This window comes from Paralichthys olivaceus, chromosome 11, assembly GCF_024713975.1.
Source record: "Paralichthys olivaceus isolate ysfri-2021 chromosome 11, ASM2471397v2, whole genome shotgun sequence".
In the NCBI taxonomy this organism is placed as follows: domain Eukaryota; kingdom Metazoa; phylum Chordata; class Actinopteri; order Pleuronectiformes; family Paralichthyidae; genus Paralichthys; species Paralichthys olivaceus.
Window position 1 is genome coordinate 21,437,669 of NC_091103.1, and position 22,332 is coordinate 21,460,000.

The following is a 22,332-nucleotide window of genomic DNA, read 5'->3' on the forward strand; positions in this document are numbered from 1 at the left end:
TTTTATTTTTAACATGACGGTTTAAGGAGCGTTGCATTTTGCAAAAGGTGAACTGTGAGATTAGAGTGTGAAATAATATTATGTCAGGGTTTTTAAATTTTAAATTTTATTTTATTTTTTTAATCAGAGTAAATAGAGTTCAACTCTTGAAACTTTCAAGGTAGACCTACAATGCACACAACACTTTAGCTGGTACTGTGCTGTTGTTTCAACATATAACTAAATAATGACTTTATTATGAATTATGTGTCATGGCAATCGTGCCAAAGTTGAGCAACAAGGCTCTGAGCTATTGCATCACATTCATAATATGATAAACACATGTGCTGTTTGTGTTGAGGTAAAAAAAAACACACACACACACACACACACACACACACACACACACACACGCATGCACACACACACACACACACACACACACACACACACACACACACACACACACACACATACACACACATACACATGGCTTGTACAAAATATCCCTCTTCCAAAATCCGGGCCTCTGACATGCCAGCCAACAAACAAAATGTAGAGAGAGAGAAAGATGCACAGTCATGATGACAGCAGTATTTATTCAGAGCTTCACCTTTGCACTGCTTTTCATGAAAGATACTGGTTTGTCCAGATGGCAGATGATGAGGTGATTTGTGAAAGCAGGTCAAAGGGAATCAATCAAAGTGCCAAATGATGGAAGGGAGAGAATGTGAATAATAAGAAAATATTCACAGAGGTAATAAATATGAAAATATAAAATATAAAATGAACTGGAGGAACACTACTGTTACAATTCAGATGCTTTGATGTTTGAGGAATCAATACACCTCTCCTCCAGTTAACCTCCAGCTGTCCTGGGGCATGGAAAAAGTGATACAACACAGGTAGTGTGTTCAGGAGTCATGATCATGAATGATTTACCCGAGGAGCATAGGCATAAAGGCAGGAAGAAAACCTTCATTAATTAATATAAATTATTTATAACCCAACAAGTGATTAATTAATATCAACGCCTTTATATTATACAGGAATACCAACACAAGGAGAGTAAAAGGTCTTTTAAATAGTTTCTGAGTCACAACTAAAAAGCAAATCCTCCACAGTCGAATGCGTCAAAGTCGGAGTCTCCTTCAAAGTCGAAGCTGTTGAAGTGTGGGGAGTCGACGTCCTGGCTGCAGGCGTGAAAGGAGCCCCCTGCAGGAAGCTCTGAGAAGGCGCCCGTGCCGTGGGCCATCTCCGAGCCTCTGCTGGCCAGTGGGGAGGAAGGGGAGCAGGAGCTGAGGTAGCCCAGAGCAGAGGAGGCCGCCGCCCCTCCCATCAACAGGCACACTGCCCGCACCGCCCGGGCATCACTGCTGTTGCCGTGACGAAGACAATCTGACACACGATTAGGGGGGGCCACAGAAACACTATGCAGAGGCCGTCTTGGTCCAGTGGCTGCAGGAGCAAAACAAATCCGGGAAGTGTTGGCTTGCTGTCATATTCAAGGTTTAATGTGTCACTTGGAGATTTTTAATGTTTCTTTTCTCTTTATCCTTTTGAGCCTTTCAGTCGTTACTCTGTCTTCAACATGAGCGGCTACTTGACTGGACCTGACTTGAAATAGACGACAACCTCCTCCCACTATAGAAAAATAAAGCCAAATGATCTGGATACAGGTGCTGCCATTTTGTGCTGATGTTACTTGGGAGCAGCGTGTGCACAGTAATGATCATGGATCATTGGAACAATCTATTTATTGCAAGTCATTATTCAGTGTCAATCATTACAATTTACCAAATTTTTAATGCATCATATCTAGAATTGCTGAAGTAGAGCTGATACCTCTGCCAAGGCCCAACAGTCCCTTTATGGAACCACACTTAAATTCCTAGATCTGGTTTTTCATTTTGATCTGCACCAAAGTGCACATTAAATTTCTTCTGTAAACATGACAGATTTGTCTATCTCACAATCCCTGGATCTGCACTAAAATGTCTTGATGTCAAAAAACCTCCTTGACTTAGGCAATAAAACCAAACACATCAGAGACATCATCAGTTTGATAAAAAAATAACACCTAACATGACACAAAACCATCTTTGAGAAAAATTTACTTTTTAGTTTGATCAAACTCAGTCAAACGTGTATTTTTAAACAGTACTATGAAGTGGTAAATCAACCTCTGTGTGTTCCTTTTTTAATTACTCTGCCTTGACGGCTGAAGCACAATTAGATTTGGGTTTCTACCTCTGTCAACTAACTACAGACACACCTTGGTTTTGGCCTCTCTCTCTCAGCGAGCCTCCTCGTTCAGTGTCACGACACAGAGGGGGTGTGCCTTCACAGATCCTGGGTGACCCAGGGTCTTTATCACTGCAGGAGTCGGGCAGGGGGTCTCTGTCGGTGATGCAAGGAGTGATGCTGCACCGTCTCTGAAGGGTCAGTGGGGACATGACACCCTGGACAATGAGAGGCCACAAAGGTCAACAATATATCAATATACTATTTAAATTCTCAAAGAATTCCCTTTGCACGTGACATATTTTATTTATATCAAAATGTGAAAATGATTGATTGTAGTGACGACAAAACATGGCTGAAGTCTAAACTGCTGCCAACTCACCTCTTTCACTTTTCTGATCAAATTCAACCAAAGACTGTGAAAGATAAACATAACAAAACATTATTGTATTTCACTCAGAGACGTGTCGATCACAATAACAACACACAAGAAAAATAAGTGCACTGTTCCCATAGTGATCACCAGGTTGGATAAGTTGAAGACATGGTCAGAGTTAAGGTTTAGGTTTAGGGTTATGTTCAGGGTCAGGTTGGATTGTGGGTGTTAGAAAAGACTGAGTAGATCCCTTTATTACAACCATGTTTATGGTTAAAATCAGGGATTTTATGGTTATATCAGGGAAAATAATTAAATTGAAATTCAAACGGTCAAAAGGTCGGTGAGGCGGAGGGAGTATTAATCCTGATAAAAGGGTTAAGGTTAGGTTGGGGTTAAGATTAAGGCTAGAATCAGGATTAGGTTTATGGTTAAGTTTGCATCATTCTTGATGAGTGCTATGAGGTCCAGCTAAGTAAAAACAAAAATTTCAATGTATGTTTTATGTATGATAAAGTGAAAGTGGTCCACTTGCATTGAAGAGACAGAGGAGATAAACAAAATATAAATATTAAGTACAAATACATGGAAAGTGGCTAAATCCTGCAAAACAAAATTGTATATATATAACTGAAATGAATAACTTTTATTTTAGTTCATTCATTTTCTTCCATTTTGTGAAGCACACTGAAACCTTGTTTAGATAAGTGCTATACGGATAATGTTATAATTGGTATTATCATAGATGGGTTAGAAAAGTGTGTGTGTGCGTGTGTGCGTGCGTGTGTGTATGAGACACCCACTTGCAGTCATCTGGATTGTCAGTGAGAAGCAGCAGGAACTTGTTCTGGGGCAGGATGAGGGCGAAGCAGCAGTCTCTCCTGCCTCCTGGAGGCAGCCTGGGCAGGTCGAGAATTTCTCGTCCCTCTACGATGGACTCACAGTTGGTTTGCAGAGCTACCACCTGATCTGGGGGGGATTCTGCATCGCGGCACACCAGCAGGTTTCCCTCCATGGTCAGCACCAGGTACTTCTCTTTCCACTGTTTAAACATGAAACCTCCTGCAGACAAACAAGACACAGAGGAAGCAGCAGAGAGTGGTGGTCCAGTTATATGCACTTTTCTTCATTGATTTATCACAAAAATGTCACAAATTAAAACACCCATGTAGGATCTCAAACTTTTACCACAGTTTTTGTGTTTATATCAATACCATTAATGACATTACTGCCATTTTTACTTAGTTTAAGTCTTGATTGGACAAGTATTGTGATCAAAAATTATTACAAATTACCTTTGAGCTGAATAATCATTTCTCTTTGAACAACAATCAATAATGGATATAATGGTGGGCTGGGTCAGAATTTAACCTGTGGCCTCGTTGGATGCCCGAACCCTTGATTTAATGGTACATCTGTGTAATAAGAGATGTACTGAATATTATTACACTGCACAAGAGGATATTCTGTGTCAGGAAATAATCTCTTTAGAAAATCCCTCCATGAGTGACACCTTTAACAGGACATCATTCATATTTAAAATAAGGGCTCTTCCAAAATGTTATATCAAAAAGATTACTCAATGAAAAAAGGACAACCAAATAGAAGAGAATGCATTGGCATATAACCAGAATTTAAAAACAACTGTCGATATAAACTAGATATAAACAATAAAAAGAAAATTACGTGCAAATAATTACAACAGGTAATCTATGTGTCCTATGACCGCTGCCAGTCGTCACCTTCAGGGATTAAGTGTCAGAATATGTTTTCAGGGCAGGACACACATGATGGATTGTGAGTGTCCCAGACAGCGATCAATTGTAATAATGATAATAGATGGAGAGCACATGTTGATGGATGGGGAAGACTTGCTCTATTTTTCCATACAGAGGATTAAAGATGGACAGGCAGATTTTCAAAAGAGAGAGAACAGAGAGGTAGAGTGGCAGAGAGGTGTTGACTGCTTTATTTATTAGATATTATAAAGGGATGTTGCAAAGTTCTTTTTTACTATAGTTCATGCACAGTGTAAAGAGGGAAAGAAAAGGGGAACAATTATGTGAACTGCGGATGTTGCTGATTTTATTCTGCCTCAGTCCCTTGAACAATAATGGCTGTCAAATGAAATCCAGAGAGGAATAAAAGAGACGTATCATAAGAACAAAGGCATGAAACGTTTTGGTTTTGAGCAGTAATGTCTCAGCATCCTGTGCAAACACATCTGGCAGAAGTTGACAGATGTGACTATCAGACGGATCAGACAGATGATGGAAAGATGGGTCAAGAAAGAATCTGTTAAATGTTGGTGTCGATCTGAATCAGGGGACAGATCCAGCATTCTTTTTTCAGTTTCTTAACATGTTCCCAGAAAATAATTCTTGATCAAAAAACAATCAGACATGTTTAGGGGACTGATGTTTGTGTGCAATTTGGTGCTGATCCAGGTAAAATTCTAATTGTTGGTAAGTTTTTACAAACATATTAATTTCAATTTTTCATCTTTGCTTATCAATGTTGTATCAATAGAGTAAAAACAACACAGCATGCATATCTGAAGCCACAGAGGTCTACATCAAAACACAGGTGCATGGGGAGATGATTTAAAAAAACCTTAAACCTCCTTCATTTAATGCAAAAAATATAAACTATGCACAACATAAAACACCAGATATGTCCCAGATATATAGTGAAGAACTACATGCTGCTTAGGGAATCGAATCAGACCTACCATATTTCTTGAGGAAGCCTCGATGAACGCCCGCTGTGCTCATGCCTGTGGTCATCACAGCACCAGGGACTGAAATGAGACGTGGAGGCTTCTGATGATTAAGAACAGGGAGAGAGAGAGAGAATAATCCGCACTATTTAGGCCTCCCCTCCTCAAAGCCGTGCCGTTGTGAGTGGAATTGGAGCCATCCCTGCTGATGTGCACAGAAACATACGAGCCTCAGAGGAAGGAATAATAATCATAACAGCGATGGATAAATCCCATCAGAGAGATCCTATGATTTTCATCATGGCCATCACCAGATGTCATGTTCAGGCTGGGCCTTCCCACACTGCTCCTCTCTCAGAAACACAGATTTAAATCTCTATTATTTGCGGCCCTGGACGCAACATATGGGCGGCAGGGCCACGTTGAAATGTCATCAAACCTGTTCCTCAGTGAATCTCTGTGCCTTCGGATGACCTCCGAGCCAGGCCTTGGATCACCTCCCGCTTAGGCAGATTAAAAAAACAGATTATTATTCTTGCAAAATTGGAAGCCTGTTGTTGTGCTGCTGAAGATTCAACCACGATTCTAATCTGCCCAGACCCAGGACACGTGCCCTCTCCAGCGCAACAACCTCCGAGATATTAATGGCTCTTCAATGTAACATATTTAACTGGGATTAAACATTACTCATTGTCTCGGTCGTTTATCACAGTTTGAATAACATTATACAACAGAAGGGATCTAAAAAAAGTCCTCTGCCATACCGAAGTCAAACAGGTCCTGCGTACAGCTTTCAGACAAATCATTTTACCCAACTAAGGCAAAACGCTTAAAAATACACAGTAATAAATCATCAAATTAAAGAAGAATTAGTACAAAAGACTCTCTGTCCCTGGTCCCTGTGTGCAGTCTATGAATTAAATTTCCAGATATTGAGGGTTCAAGGATGGAATCTCATTAAAATTGAAAATGTACCCCTCATATGTTTACCAAACTAATGCAACTTTCCAAAGTAAGTACAATGCACATGTGCAATTGTTGATACTGTCTCCTAACATGCAGCAAACAAAGCTCCTCCAACTTCTCCTCCAAAATGTTATCAAAGTGAAATTATTTCATTTGAACCAACATGCCAAAACTTCTGTTCTGAGTTGTGATGATGAAACAACCACAAAATCAAACCTGAAGTGACTGTTAGTTTTCCCTCTGACAGATCTGTGATATCAGACTGAACTTTTCATCAGCCTCTATAGTCTCTGTACATGTATAAAAGAAAGCAGATGCTCAGAATGTGGGAGAGTCAGGATCATGTTTGGGTTGGGCTAATTAGGAATCTGATATCCTGATTCAGATTTACTGTGACTCATTTCACAGGCCTGTTGATTCTCAGAGCCGCCTCTTAGACGGGAAGTCTTTAGGTTCTGTGTTAAAAATACAAAACATATTGATGAATTAACTAATAAATATAAAAGTTTCTGATCTCTCTAAAGAAAAAACACAGTAGATATTTAATTTTTCTTCGATTATAATGGATTTAGATTTATAGTTCTGTGCATCTCTTGGAGCATTATGTGCTATCCCATGTATCTCTGTTTGAATGTGGGTGCACACTGCCTTGTTGCATGTTGCAGATTCTGGTCATAAAATGTAGCCATACATTAACATGCATTTCCTTTAACGTATACACTAATTACAATTCAAGTTTCAGAGTGATAACATCTCACCAGGCATTTACTGCATATAAAACAAAATACCCTTATCACTTTTTATATGGAGGATTTGCTCCCATGTGAAGAAAGAGGGCTTTTGCGTTTGCTGCCAGCAGGGGACAGAAGAGCCCCAAACTTCAGGCAGTCACATGTCATGTCAGTCCCTGTGATGGAGCAACAGGTTGGGGGGAAGCACTTCATCTTTGGCTGCAGAAACAAGGAGGAGAAGAAGAGGAAGAAGGAAAAATATGCCTCCTCATTGTTAGCACCCCTGCGGCTGGCAGAGCAGCACCAAGGTGTTTCCCAGGTCTTGCAGCCAATAGATGCTCTCATTGGAAACGAACAGGTTGTTTTGTTTAGCAGACAGTTGAGCCCAATGAGCACACTGGTGCTGCAGCCTGGCGTAGTGAGAGAACAGAATAGCCGGTGTCCATATGACTTGTTTTGCTGGTGAAGTGCATGCATGTGCTCTCTAATCTCTAAATCTTTAAGTCTGTGTGTTTGGTGAATCAGGTTCGGAGGATTCGGCTTCAACCTAAATTCTGATTCCTGATGCCCATCCCCCTCAAAACCAAAAGATTCCCGGCTTCCTGGTTCATCATCCAGCCCCAAAAAACTTTGTTTTTGAGAAGAACTCCCCTCTTTCTTGTACAGGACCCCCTTGGTGACCCCCCCCCCCTCTCTGTGCTTCTATCTGGGAGCACTGAGAGCACCATTGCTCAAGCTCCCATTGAAAAGAGAGCAGATACAATGGGGTCTTTCTCAGTCCCTCTCTGTCTCCATTAAAGACCCTGGGAACACAACACTGTCCACATAGCCACTCTTAAAGGGCCAGGTCTCCACAACCTGAGTCCCAGCACCTCCCATCGTTTTAATGAGAGAGAAACAGAGAGCAAATTCTTCACGTGAACTCTGCGGGTCCTTCTCCCAGGCAAAGAGCTGCACCAGCCTCACGCATCACCTCAGACATCACAGTCTGCAACAAACACAACAAGCAGGGCCTGCAGAGTTTATTTAGACTGCAGCTTGCGATGCATCAGTCGAGAAAGTGTAAACAAATTCCCAGACATTCTCATGACATAATCACGGTTATAGATGCAAACACAGAAGTGTGATTATTAATCTGTGTTTGGTTTAATCCCTTTATCCCATCAGGAGGCTGTTATTCTCACCGTAAATAAGATGTTGGTTAAATAAAAGTTGAAACATTTAGCAGCAAGTCAATAAAATTCACATTGTAGTGTGACTCTGCATAATTAGTTTTCAGGCTGATTGAGGAAATTCATTAGAAGTTGTTGGTTCTTCAGGAAGTCCTTTAAAGAGGTGGCGGAACAAGTTGATTTTATTTATGTTTCACACATTAACAATGCAAATTAATTAACAAAGGTGTGTGTTGTGGCCCAGACACAAAGAATGTATTCATTCAACCTTTATGTTAACCTTAGGAACACAATGAGGTAGAGTCAATAATAAAGACAATAAACAAAACATCCAAAGACACCAAGTTAATCCAAATGAGACACAGTAAAATCTGCAAAATAGCAAAAGAAAAAGCATAATTTGAAACAAATAAATCAACTAAAACAATTCGAAATAAAATAAAGTGAGATAAAAATATTGGAAACTATGATAACTGAATAAGCATATGATTATAAAATCAGCTGCACATATGAAAGGAAAAAATTCACATTCACATAGCTCATCTCATTTCTAATCACACATTACTTTACCTCCAAATGTTCTTGTTTCATGTGTTTTAAATGATTGATTTGCTTAATTCCATTTTATGTTCTGTATTTATTCATTCACTTTATATTACATATTCCATTTATTTATATTATTTATTGATTTATTCACAAGACTTTTACTTCTGCTCTTCATTTTGCTATTTAGCCAATTTTCCTGTTTCTTATCTGGGTTTTTTCCTGGTTGTTTTGGGAAGTTTGTGTTGAGAAGTATATTTTAAATGACGCCTCTGTTCCCCAGTTTACAAATAAAGTTTGAGTTTTAAACCAACGTGTCTGATTTAAGTCTGTGAGTAAACAGACTCGTTCATTCTCTGCACAGGTCTGACATCAGACAGAATCATTGACATATACGGGCTACTTTGTTTCCAGCGGGAAATGGGCGATTCACTGCAGCTATTTACAACTTGTGTGGATCCGTGCGTAATTAAAAAGCGAATGGGGGATTGTGCGGAGACAATCAGCATGCCGCAGGGTTCCTCACATCCACCGAGGGAAGGAGGGAGACCCAGGAGGAGGAGGAGGAGTGAGAAGAGGAGGAGGAGGAGGGTGGAAAGAAGTTGAGTTGAGGAATTTGAATCCTGTTTGAAGGGGGGAGAGAGGGAGAAGAAAAGGCGAAGGGGGGGAATGTCTGAGTGAGTCTGAGAGAACCGGTGAGAAGTAGAGAGGCTGCAGGAAACACGGGTTTTAAAAATACTCGCTGGGTTTCTAGAAATAAACCCAGATTTGGACAACTTCAGTCGGGGAAAAGTTTGGAGTGCCCTTTTTTCGACGTGCGCCCTTGGAGAGCGGTGCGTATTTGGATCAACCAAAACAACAACACAACTGGGGAAGCGACAGGGCGCGCTGAGATTTGTCGCTCGTCCACGATCTCTCTGAAAGCGGATTTGTTTTGGTTCCATTCGCGGATAACTCGGTTTTTACATCATCTGAGGGGGAAAGGCGCACAGGTTTGGATCTTGGAGCTGCTGAGATGTGGTGATGGAGTCCGGCGATGTTTCCAAGATGACTGCGTTTCTCCTGAAGCTGCTTTTCAGAGGTGATCTCACGTCCAGAGGAACCATGAGAGGGTTTAATAGATGGTCACTTCTGATCCTCATGTTTTCCGCCTGGAGGCCTGTGAGCGCCGGTTCCCTGACAGGTAAGCCGGAGCTTTTTCCCCCTCACTGTTGTTTGGCAACTTGGCCAAACATCGTAATGAGCAATTAGCTCAGTCAGCTTTCTGCTTCTTTAACTCGTTAAATCAATTTGCTGTGGGGTGGAGAGTGCAACCACAGCTGGAAGTGCTACAACATCTAGCCAACATGAAGGGACTCATTACACTTTTAAAACAAGGTGATCAAAGAAAACACATTTACACTGAGCGTTTTAAAAATCTGCTGATGTTGAGACAATCACAGCAGGAAAATGATGATGGAAACAAGGGTCCTTTTTTCTTGAAAGCTGTTTTCCACGATAATCAGGTGCAGCAACAACCCTTGTGCAGAGGTTTTCCTCCTGATGGGGGCCTCATCCCAACCAGGTACACACCAGGAATACCAGGAAGTTTGAGATACATATCTCAGGTCAGGGAAATGACAAAAAGGCTTAAAGGTGTAAAATACACCCTGCTGGGAAAGTGAGGGAACGTCGTTAAACTCACTTTACAGCCAGAAGAGCAAAAGACAAACCTTGCACTATAAAAAGTGTTGACACATACAGGTCATTTTATATTACAGTCATAAGTGTGCATGGAAACGCTGCCAATTATCATTCAAAAGTAATTTTCTATTCCAAATCTCAAATCTGTTTGTACTTTGGAGTCCGCAGACTTCTGCAGCCAATGGATGAAAACACAGAGTCCCTACAGGGGCCTCCACCTGTCAGCTCATGTGTTTTGACCATTACAGTCACGCAGCCTCTCTCTGGGAGCTGTACCTCTGCCCTCAGTTAGATGTATGACCAGCAGGGACAGAGATTACTCCACACTGCTGTGATTTATAAGCTTCACAGGAGAATTTTCCCCAATGTCTCAGTTCCTATTTGGATGTAGGTATGGCTGGGGGCCCAGGAGTTGAGGTGGAGGGGGGTTCAAATGCTTTGGTTTGTGAGTCAGAGCCGGTCTGACTCAAGCGCTGGAATGATGGATGGGGTAAGGGGGCAAAAGCGGAGGAGAAAGAGCTGGGAGGGGAGGTGGCAAAATGTGTAGCGATGAATCCAAAGAAAGGCATGAAAAGAAGGCTAAATGAGAAAAGGGCAAAGGCGCAGCATGAGAATGGAGAAGCATCAAAAAGCCACGAAGAAGGAAAAGGAGGGAGTGAGAGGAGGACAAATGCTCGGACTGTGTCGGGTATTTTTGGTATGTGCACGTCCACCGACATTTAACATCTGAGCATTTTCCACCACAGACAGAGAGACAGAAAGAGGAACGGTGGAGAGAGACAGATAGTGAAAAAAAAGTGTGGGACCTCGAGGGACTTTAGGGGACAAAAGGGAGGAGATAAGGACAAATGAAGCAGGGGCCACACACACACACACACACACACACACACACACACACACACACACACACTCACACACACACACACACACACACACACACACTCACACACACACACACACACACACACACACTTTGACCATGACCTGCTGCCTCTGTCTTCCTCTGGATTCTAATAAAAGGTTTACAAGCTTATTATTACATGAATGCAGCACTAAAGAGACAGAGAAAGAAAATGGGCCTGTTTTTGTTCAATATGTCGCTGAAGGATAAAGAAAGGAAAACAAGTCAGGGCCACGCAGATAGTTGAAAAGACTCAGCCAAGCTTAAAAATAAAAGGAGGAATGACTTTTAACGCCAAAAAAGCTCACAGAGACGGAGAGGCGGTGAAGCAGAGACTCAGCAGGCCCCTTCATTTATTGCACGCTCCCAGAACAAGCTCTCTGAAGGCTGGAGTCGTGCACGTGAAGTGTAAAGGGCATGTTCATATGAGGGAACTAGAATGACACCCAGAGAGTGTACACATCTGCCACGGCCCAACAGTTCACTATAGTGAAACCCCATTTACATTCATTAGATCTGGATTTGTATTTGGATCTGCACCGAATGGCACCAAACACATAAAATATCAGAAAACATGAAAATGAAGTCACAACATCTGCTGTTATTTTACTTTAACTGCTGCTGTTTTACTGTAATTGCACACAGTCATAAAGTATGTGCACTGATTCATCTACTTTGCACTATTCCGCTTTGCATCATACACTGCAGTTCATATCCTGTACCCTGTGCCTTTTCGACTACGTACTTGGACTACGTTGTGTACTAATATGTCCCTTGGTACTTTGATGTTTGGTACTTATATGTCGCTTGTGTACTTACATGTTGTGTACTTACATATTTTCACAGGGGATCAGAGAGAAACAGCTTTTCAACCCTGCTTTTGTCCCGTACATACGGCAGAGTTGACTTTGTTAACATTAAAGAAGCATATATTTCCTGGTTCTTTCAGACACATACCCCATCTTTCCACCAAGTTTTATGGTACAATCCCTCCAGTAGTTTTTGTGTAATCCTTCTGACAAATTTAAACACAGTCTATATTTTTTTAACTTAAACCTTAAGTTGACCAAAAACAGACATTTTTTCAGTCTCATCTTAAATTTACACAAGTGATGTTTCGGGAATTTTTTCTCAATTGAAAACACACTCATCAGCGGAGATAAAAAAGTTCTGCCAGTTGTTTAAAGGTCTGTGTGCTGCAGCTGAATAATGTGTGTTTATGTGTGTTTTTCTCTGAGCCCTCCGGGGTGAAGGGGTCGAAGGTCGGCCATGAAATAGACGATGAGGATGGGCTGACAAGCTTGAGAAAATCTTTACTGGCTTCACTCAAATCACACGTTTGATTTATTCCTGTCCAGAAATTCTAAAACTCCAGCCTAGTTGGAAGGTTCCCAAATGATTTTATCTTTTTACTATCAGGTGCAGGGGGCTCATGCCTCGGATGCTTAGCATTTTCATTTGATACGTCCCTACAACCCAAGGACTGAAGGACTTAAAAAATCCAGGGGTGTGACTGTTCTTTTCGTTTTCAAACAGCACACATGATTTACATCATCCCTTGTTTCCGTCTAATGTCTGAAATGTGAGAGAAGCCAGAAGCAGCCATGACACATTTATAATCATATATATTATATTTCTGGTGATCTTCACTTTGTGGACGTCGAGCAGATTCACAGACGACCTGCAAGCCCATTGCTGCAGTTTGAGAGGAACCCAGGATGTTTGTAGTGTTTGCGTTGAGCTCTGTGTGCTCTGACACTGTCGCAGCAGCCGTAACAAGGAGCCTTTGTCCCAGTATCAGCTCTGTGCTCCTCAGGTCAGCCCCTCTCTCGGCCACCAGATAACCGGACTCACTGAAGAGGTGGTGTGGTGGTGGATAAAGAGATGAAACCAGTCCAGCATTAATGAACAAATTTGTCAGAGTGAGCAAACAACACAATGATGGGTTCAGAGATGAAAAGATCAGTTGATGTCAAAATCAATATTGTGGATTTATATGTTTGAGTTGTTCATTCAACCAAATACTGCTGCAGTTTCTCAGAATGTATTAATCTCACTTTAAATTGAATATCTGTTGGTTTTGGGCTTGGTAGGTATGTTTTACATACAGTTTGTCAACAGTTAGTAAGAGTAGTCTTATAGTTATGGTCAAAACAAACATGACGGATTTGGTGCAGAATTTAAAATGATTTTTGGGCCTCGGTGGACATACAAGCATACAAGATTTTATTACCTCTGTCAAGGCCGTTTGTTTGTCTGCCGAAGAACACAAAAACTACTGAACAGATTCCCATGCAACTTGGTGGGAGGCTGTGGTGTAGATCAGGGAAGAAACCTTTCAATTTTGTGGTGGATCCACGTTTTTTTGAAAGAGTTTTTCAACATTTTGATCAATTTCCCAGGGAATAATTCATGGATGTTGATGAAAAATATGCTATGTTGAGAGGACTGATACTGATGCTCTACTGCGTGACATTCTAGTTTTCTTTCGTTTTGTGCCTTCAAGGGAAGTCATGTTTATAGTGTTTACAAAAGTAGTTTTGAATAACCCGATCCGAAGTCCAAAGATCTAGATTTACTGAGTCAAAATCCCATTTCAATATTGTATGAACATATTATGAAGTCAGACCTAACGGAGACTTTATAAGGGACAACAGCAGGAAAGCTCCAGATTGTTAATTAAGGTTTAACTGTATGTTTGGGTTTTTTGTGACAAAAACACAAACCCACTTTTCCTACTTCTGCCCTCTCTTAATCACAGATTTGGAGTTTGAGCGGAGTCCTGCCACTGTAGTCTCCTCGCTGGGCAAACCCGTCAGGATGCACTGCACCCTGAAGGGTGCGGGGGGCGAGGAGGAGGACCCGCCTGATGTGCTGTGGCTGAGAGATGGTGTTCCACTTCAGTACGCAGACACCAACCAGTTCCAAGGTCACACTGGCGGCAACAGTTGGACGATAAAAAGCACGCTGAGGTAGGCGCCGTTTGCTGCTTTCCGAGGCAACCACACCTTCGCTAAACCTGTCAGTCATCTGCTGTGAATGTATTTTACTTTCTGTTACTCCACCTTATCCGTTCACCTGGCTTAACCAGTTCTGTGGGATCTATGCAAGGACTTCCAGCTGCTGTTGAGAGAACTTGTCTGAAATAACAATAATGCAGCTGAATGTGTTTATTGCCTGCATGATTGGATGGCAAAATCTGGAAGGAAAGTAATCAGGCTCTTTCTGCCTCTATCTGCCACTTTTGTCACTTTGGTTCCTTTGGTTTTGTGATTGCTTGATATTTATGAAAGCACGGAAATCATGTTCCTCACACAACAGTATCGAGAAGGTGCAGCTTCCTGACATGGGCTCCTACAGATGTGCAGTTCTGTCGCAACATCTGCAGGTTTTTTCAGAGGAGGGGAGCATCCAGCTGGAGGGTGAGTTCATCTCCTGACAGCTACAAAGCAGATTTATTTGGATTGTTGAAAACGTTTGATTCAACTAATTCTCCCTCAGGCCTTCCTCATTTCTCCGTGGAGCCCCAGCCCATGTCTGTCGTGGCCAACGTATCCCTGAGCCTGAGCTGTGTGGCCCACGGACCTCCAGAGCCAGTCAGGGTCATCTGGCTGCAGGACGGGGCTCCTCTCAACTCCCTGACGGACCCGGTGGCCCTGTCGCCCTCCACACTCAACCTCACAGGTATCATCCATCACTCAGCACCTAGTGCCACATTTAGACAGTTTCTAATGCTAATGTTTTCAAGTTGTCTGTCTGTCCATTCCATTGTTGTGAACACGATATCTCAAAAAAGCCTTGAAGGAGTCTGATCAAATTTGGTACAAACATTCACTTGGATTCACAAATCAACTGATTAGATTTGGGTGGTCAGAGGTCAAAGGCCAGCGATTTGCATTCTAGTAAGTCACGTAAGAAGAAGTTTCAGTTTGTGACACAAGTATCAACATTTTGTAAATCACTGTAACAATGCTATAAAAAACTTTTCTTTTAATCCATTTTGGTTGATTGGAATTTAGTCTTTAAAAAGCAGCACTGCAACTATATTCTATAGTTTCAAAGACTTGAAAATCCTCCCTCTTCATGGCTGAAACAAAACCACAGAGTAATCACCCTCCCCAGAGAGAGAGGGGGCCGGCTGGCTCACTGCCACTGGATCCATTGTACCTTGTGGTTTTGTGGTTGGTGGGTAAAGACAGAGCAGCAGGCACAAGCTGGACTAATGGGAGAAGAGGACATGAACAGATAAAAGGACAGAATATAAAAAGGAGGAGGGCTCTGTTACTGCCTGCAGACCACAGCTGCGTGCCAAATATCTGGCCTGTATTAAGTCCAGTAGTAGGAGGACAGGCTGAGTCAGACTGATGGAGTGAGGGGCAGGCGGCAGTGGTTGCTTGAAGGATCTGGTTTGACTCATCCGAGGAGGCTGCCAACGTGCTGACCAGCACCCGCTGCCGGTAACCTACACTCACAGCTGTGGAATGGGCAGCTGCTCTGACAGACCACAGGTCCACACCAATGCAAACACAAATAATCATTCAATAGGCTCATAAAGAGGAATAGCACAGACTTGCCAGGAATCAAGGACAATTTGTACCCCTGTAACTGCAAGTTTCCACTCACATCGACAGTGTAGGGATCAAAACCCATTTTTTATTATTCCCAGTCCAAACTTGAAGAAAGTCCTCACATACTCTTCCATACTCTTGTTTTGGGGGCTGACATCCATTGTTTTCTCTTATCTGAGAGTTTTCATATATTTTCCTGTTTAATATCTTTGCAAACTGAATATATTTGCATTTTGGATTGTAATAGATAAAACTGTTGGAAATCAGAATCAGAAATACTTCATTGATCCCAGGGGGAAATTGTGTTTGTTATGATTGCTCCATAAAAGAGTAGAAATATAGGCATATAAAAGAAATATAAAAATAAAATAAATGGCAATTTTCTTTTATATAGCGTGAAATATAGGTTTTTTGTGAATGTAAAAAGTTCTGCAAAGTTAAAAAGCTAAACGCCCATCCGAGGGGGGGTCTTATAGAGACAGTAGCTAAAACCAGATAGAGGCTAAAAAGATTAGCTGCAGCAATGGACAGTTTACAAGTAATAACATGGTTTGGAATTATGAACCTGAATCTTTCCAGAAATCTAAAAAATGTGTTGCTAAATCAACAATGACAATAACACTTTTAAAACAGTCCAAACAGCTGGAGTACATTAACAAAAATATGAACAGTACAGTAAGTCCCTGTCGTAATACTCTCTGACTAATATTGATCAAAACCGCGATGCCCATGAGCTCAGTTCCTCTTGTTGACCGACGTCTTGCACTGCTCAGTGGATGTTATGAGGTAGTTAGCTGACAGGGAAGGAAAGAGACAGAAGGGCGAGTGGTGCAATCTCGAGATGGCCTGACGAGCAGTTCATTCACCCACACAGCCGCCAGTGATCATCCCTCCCTCCTTTTCCTCTCTCACCCCTCTGCCTCACCCAGCGAGGATTGTACCCCCTGTTCTTTTTCCGGCCGCAACACAATGGAGGCATGGTGCCGTCAGTGCGGAGCGACACACTGTGTGATTCTGTGTTGGTGGTGACCATCAGCCAGTGTCGGGGTGTTAGATAACATAAAACGTGTACATTTTCTGTGTGTGTGTGTGTGTGTGTGTGTGTGTGTGTGTGTGTGTGTGTGTGTGTGTGTGTGTGTGTGTGTGTGTGTGTGTGTGTGTGTGTGTGTGTGTGTGTGAGAGAGAGCCTGTGCTGTCTTGTGGTATGACTTGAGTGTGTGAGCACACTGTGAGTCACTTCAGTCAGAGGACTCATTCTGTGTAGAATGTCAGTGTCACAGTGTCAGGGGAGCCTCAGCAGCTCAGCAGGACCGATCTCTCTGTTCTCAGATAAATACTAGCATGAAGAACTGTAATCTAACAGTCAGAGATTTACGAGTTAATAATGAGTTCAAGGTGCTTTCAACACATTATTTAAGAATAAGTGTCTTCACCCTTTGAGGGATTTACAGATCTAAAAATGTGTGGTTCTATAAAATATCTAGATCTACCAATATGGATTTTTTGGGGCCAATGCTAATACCGATAGAGTAAAATCTTTCCAAAACATGATGTTTCCACATTTCAATCAATATACTGTATATTATACAACATACTACAACACTTACAACATACTATATTCAAAAAATATAATAAACAATAAAGAAGCTAATTTAACAAGACAAGTATTTTGGATGAAGGAAGAGGCTGAAATATGATGCTTTGATTTTGTCACCTTGAACTCATTATTAACTCACGCACATACACACACACACACACACACACACACACACACACACAAACACACTAACCCCCAAACATTATCATAACAGTGTGGGAGATCACGTTACCTTATGGAAACTGTTACCCTCTAACTATTCTCACTTCACTTTAAACTTTCACATCATTTCTCACATAATTATTATTTGCAACTCAGCACTCTGGTTTCTAAATGTGTGTTGTTTTGACCTTTTCGTCCAGGTTTGAACCGGACCAGCACCTTCTCCTGTGAAGCTCATAACCGCAAAGGTGTGGCCACGTCTGGATCCGGCACCATCACTGGTAGGTGGCACAAACACTCTTGTCAGGCCTTTTTAATAAAACTTTTTCTGGTTTGTTGTTATTTATCCCTGTCTTTCTTTCTTGTCTCTAGTTCTTCCACTGCAGCCTCAGAACCTCAGAGCGGTGGAGGTCACTCAGACCAGTCTGCGTTTATCGTGGCAGCCGGGTTTTGGAGGCGACTACCCGATAATCCGCTGCTCCATTCAGGTGAGACAATGTGAGATGAACATGAGAGAGGAGAATACCACAAGTAGCTGAGAAAATGAGCCTGGAAAAATCACTGCAACTGTTTGACCTGTGTGTTAAATAAACTCATCACTCTGTTTGTGGGACTGTGCAGAACAGAGTCGCACCTTTTTCCAGGCCTGATTTTTAAGAAAAGAGGGCTTTCTTTTCTTTTCTTCTCTTAATTCATCCTCTACCCCTCCCTGCTTTATTCCTGCACCAGTGGATCAGGTTTCACTCTGGGAAAGTGGCCTCCTGGACCAGCACCACTCCCTCTCTCTCTTGTTCTCTGTCAGTGTCTCTCTGCCACTCTCCAGCTCTGTGGCCGTTCCAGCTCGTAGCAGAGCCGGGGAACTATTTTCTTCTGGAGAAGGGAGCAGTGCAGCACCACCCCTAAACGTCTGGTTCTAATAAAGCTGCCCCTCATACCTCTCGCTGTTCTTTCCTTCTCCCCTCTCACCCCACCCTTCCCCTCGGTCTTCCCTCAACCACAGGGGAACAAGGCGAGGGGCCAGCCTCAGCAGAATGGGGCAAAAATCATCTGAATTTAACTTTTCTTTGTGTGGCAACGAGAAACAAAAAGAAGGAAGGAAAAAACAAACTGATAAAGGAATGAAGGAAGGAAGAAAGGTTAGGGTTTAGGCAGCAGGTACAGTTAGTCTGAGCCATGCGAGGGGAATGCAGCTGAAGTGTGACTCAGACTCAGAGCTGAGCTGTACAATTAGATTAAACACACTTGTTGGCTGCACAGTGATTCACCACGTCTCTGACACACACAGCAGTCATACACTCATTCAAATTATCTAATATTACATGACATTACTCAGATAACTCAGACTCCTGTTGTTTTTTAAAAGTTACTGCCAAAGCAGTACATAACACACACACACACACACACACACACACACACACACACACACACACACACACACACACACACACACACACAACACACTAACCCCCAAACATTATCATAACAGTGTGGGAGATCACATTACCTTATGGAAACCGTTACCCTCTAACTATTCTCACTTCACTTCCACACTTACAGTAACCTAAACCAAACTTTAACCATAACCTTATTCTAACAGAAACCCAACTTTGACCTTAACAATAACCTAAGCCTTATCTTAACCTTAACCAAACTTACCTTAACTTAAACCTAAACCCTATCCTCACCTGAACCAAACCAAACCAAACCTTAACCTTAACTCTATTCAAACCTAAACCAAACTTTGACCTTAACCTTAGCCAAAACCGAAACCTAATCCTGACCTAAACCAAACCTAATCCTGACCTAAACCAAACCTAAGCCTTACCTTAACCTAAACCAAACCTTACCTAAACCGAAGTGGATTTGCTTTTTGTCCCCATAAGGAAGACAAGTCCCCATAATGTGAGTGTGTAAACAGGTCCCCACAACATGAGGAATACCTGGACTACACACACAGACACACACACACACACAGCTAATCTGTTACTGTTCATCTGATTTGTAGCTCCACTGTTCAGTCCAGCTCTGACTGTGAAATGCAGCATGTTGCCTGCAGGAGCCTCTTGATAATGAGCCGGTGCAGCAGAGAACAATGAACCAGCAACTTTCATGTGGTTTTCAAGATTTGTCTGCTTTGTGTTCCTCTTTAAAAGTGTTTTTTAAGAGCAAGGCTTTGCAGAAGCAGCAGGTTTCTTCAGTTAATGAGTTCTGCTTTTAGTGCACCTTGCTGAGCCTGGGTCACGTTCAGACAGAGTTTATACCATTTTGCACAATTAACACGAAAGGATCGTCAACTTTCCAACCATTATGTACAGACAACAGCCGCCTTTATTTTCCTCCACAATAACTCCCAAACAAGTCTGCCAACTTAAGACATGTTTTTTTATTCTAGTTTTGACATCTTAACCCATTGTATACTGTAAATTAAATAAAAGAGACATAAATATTTATTACAAAAAGTCATTAAAGTGATTTGACACAAATGTTAATGCTACACTTAGATTAGTTATTTTCATAGCAGCTTTTTAATTCACATTATTTTTCACAACAGTTTTTAACCCTCTGTATTAAGATATTGGTCAATAAGACAATTAATTAATAGTGTTAATTCAGATGACATTTCCATTTTGACCCGAGTTGCTTTCTATCTCAAACATTATGTTTCTACGTGTTGTTGCTCTGAGTTTGTGTCTACTTGCCCAGGTTAAGCTTTGGTTGGCTGTCTTTGGCTTCATCTAAAATCCGGAACATGTTGGAATCGATTTCTCCATCATAAGTGCTATTATCAATTTATTGCACTAAGAACTGCGTTCTGGTCCTGCTTGTGCCATTAAGCATTAAACCAAATCTGACCACACAATCTGAAACCCATTGTTAAAATCAAATATAAGTTTGTTATCTCTGTCTTCCAGGCCAGGCAGTTGGGAGAGACGCTTGCCGAGGGCCCAGAAAAGATGATCCACAACCAGAATGTGAACATCCCACCCTCCACCCACCTCATCGGGGACCTGGAGCCCCACAGCCTCTACACTGTGAGGGTGGCCTGTCACAGCAGCCAGGGCCCGTCGGCCTGGTCGCCCTGGGTGGAGCTGCGCACCAGAGAAGGAGGTGAGAGCTCGTCTGCTTGAGGAGTTTGTTTTCACACTGGAGGTTGTGTGTGTGCGATCGCTTCCGTGAGTCAAGGTCACAGCAGCGTTATCAGGCTGCTGACTGATATTCAAGTCAAAGTCTCCTCCCGTCTCTGCAGTCTGCTCCGACAGTAACATAACAAACGCTACACAACAGCTGATATGCAGATATGATCCACTTCTGCTGTGGATTGTACCCATAGACTGAATGATTGTGCAATGGATTTTGTTTATTGAACTTGAGGGATTTGTTTGCATTGCACCTTTGCATATCAGAATTTAGCTGTATTTGTTAATGCAGGCTTTTCAGAGTATGTTTTCCAGTCAAGTCGAAGATCTTGTCATTGTCTCAAGTCACCTGGGACAGTCCAAGTCATGTCAAAAGTTGTATAGGCAACTTTCTGAGCTTCCAGAATGCTATACCATAACCACATTTGATCACTTACTATAGTTATATGCATCTGATCTTAAAGATTACTGCTTTGCTAAGGCCTGTCTGCTGCTTTCTTATCTACTTTTATTGTTCCAGGATATTTGCAGGTCACAGTTGCATCTCATATCGTAAATGTACAGATTTGATAAGAATGTTTTTGCTCAGGCAGGAATTCATAAATGTCTGCGAGAGTGTGTGTGAGTTGTGCTCTGATGATATCTGCCTGTCTCGTGTTCTATCTTGCCTCTAATTCAAACTGTCAAGTTAAGCTCCAGAAAGTCACCCACAATGGCCCCTGGGGGACCTCAGTCACATTCATTTCATTAGGGTCTTAACTGTGTTTCTCTAAAAGTGTCTTTGCCACTTAACAATTTCACTAAACACTAAAACAATTCGAGCTGTGCATTTTTTGCTGAATTGAATTCATTGCATGTTGGCAAGACTGTTGTCTCCTTTTCGGTTTTATTCCAAGGGAGTCGAGACGGAGAACTGACTCGTGTGATAAGCAGTTACTGTCATAATATTCCTTCCTGTGCCCCTTTACCTTTAAGTCTGTGTTTATGAAAAAATACCAGACGCGAGTCACTGTGCCTCTGTGAACTCGGCTCCGAATGTAAACTCATGAGGTGGAAGGCAGACTGGTACTGAAGGGACAGAGTATGTGGGAAGAGAAGGAGGGAGAGGGAGGGAGGACGTTAAATTCTCCTGAAAGGCCTCAGTTAAGATCGCAGCGATCTATCCAAGCTGTAATGCTGGGCTGGTGTGTGTATGTGTGTTTAGACTGAGGTGGGATTTTCCATGCCAGCTCATGCCGTCTCTATCCGTGGATGAATAGGAATATGGAAATAGAGTTTACTAAGAGCAGAGATATGCCACAGGAGGGATGACGGGGGCTTTCCATAATGGAAGCTGCTTACGATCTGAGAACACACATTTTCTCATGAGCAGAGAAAAGGAGAGAAGCAGAACTCTGTAAAGGAGAAGGACAACAGTGGTTTGCAGATTCTTTTGTTTCTGTCAGGACTTCAGAGTTTCAGTTCTTTGTTCAACAAAGTTACAACAATCTCAGTTTCCCTTCAGTGGAAAAAGTCTGTTTTGCCAAATTGTATAATTCCCCCATTGGACATTTT

The 22,332-nt window shown here is 42.0% G+C and overlaps 2 protein-coding genes across 2 annotated transcripts in view; one reads left to right on the top strand and one right to left on the bottom strand.

The window, feature by feature from the left end:
* Nucleotides 1-558: 558 nt before the first annotated feature.
* On the bottom strand, nt 559-5,518 carry LOC138411973 (uncharacterized). Its single transcript, XM_069533783.1, has 5 exons — nt 5,331-5,518; nt 3,403-3,661; nt 2,606-2,639; nt 2,255-2,441; nt 559-1,437 (listed from the first exon to the last, which is right to left on the bottom strand). Exons 1-5 carry the CDS (start codon nt 5,383-5,385, stop codon nt 1,082-1,084), a joined length of 891 nt encoding a protein of 296 aa, XP_069389884.1. The 5' UTR covers nt 5,386-5,518; the 3' UTR covers nt 559-1,081.
* Nucleotides 5,519-9,197: 3,679 nt separating this feature from the next.
* LOC109630280 (tyrosine-protein kinase receptor UFO) overlaps nt 9,198-22,332 on the top strand; it is a 30,732-nt gene continuing 17,597 nt past the window's right edge. The window contains exons 1-7 of the mRNA XM_020088382.2: nt 9,198-9,913; nt 14,076-14,286; nt 14,636-14,736; nt 14,816-14,998; nt 17,842-17,922; nt 18,014-18,129; nt 20,554-20,749. Of these exons, the coding sequence (XP_019943941.1) occupies nt 9,754-9,913; nt 14,076-14,286; nt 14,636-14,736; nt 14,816-14,998; nt 17,842-17,922; nt 18,014-18,129; nt 20,554-20,749 (1,048 nt within the window). The 5' untranslated portion in view covers nt 9,198-9,753. The remainder of the gene's footprint in view (nt 9,914-14,075; nt 14,287-14,635; nt 14,737-14,815; nt 14,999-17,841; nt 17,923-18,013; nt 18,130-20,553; nt 20,750-22,332) is intronic.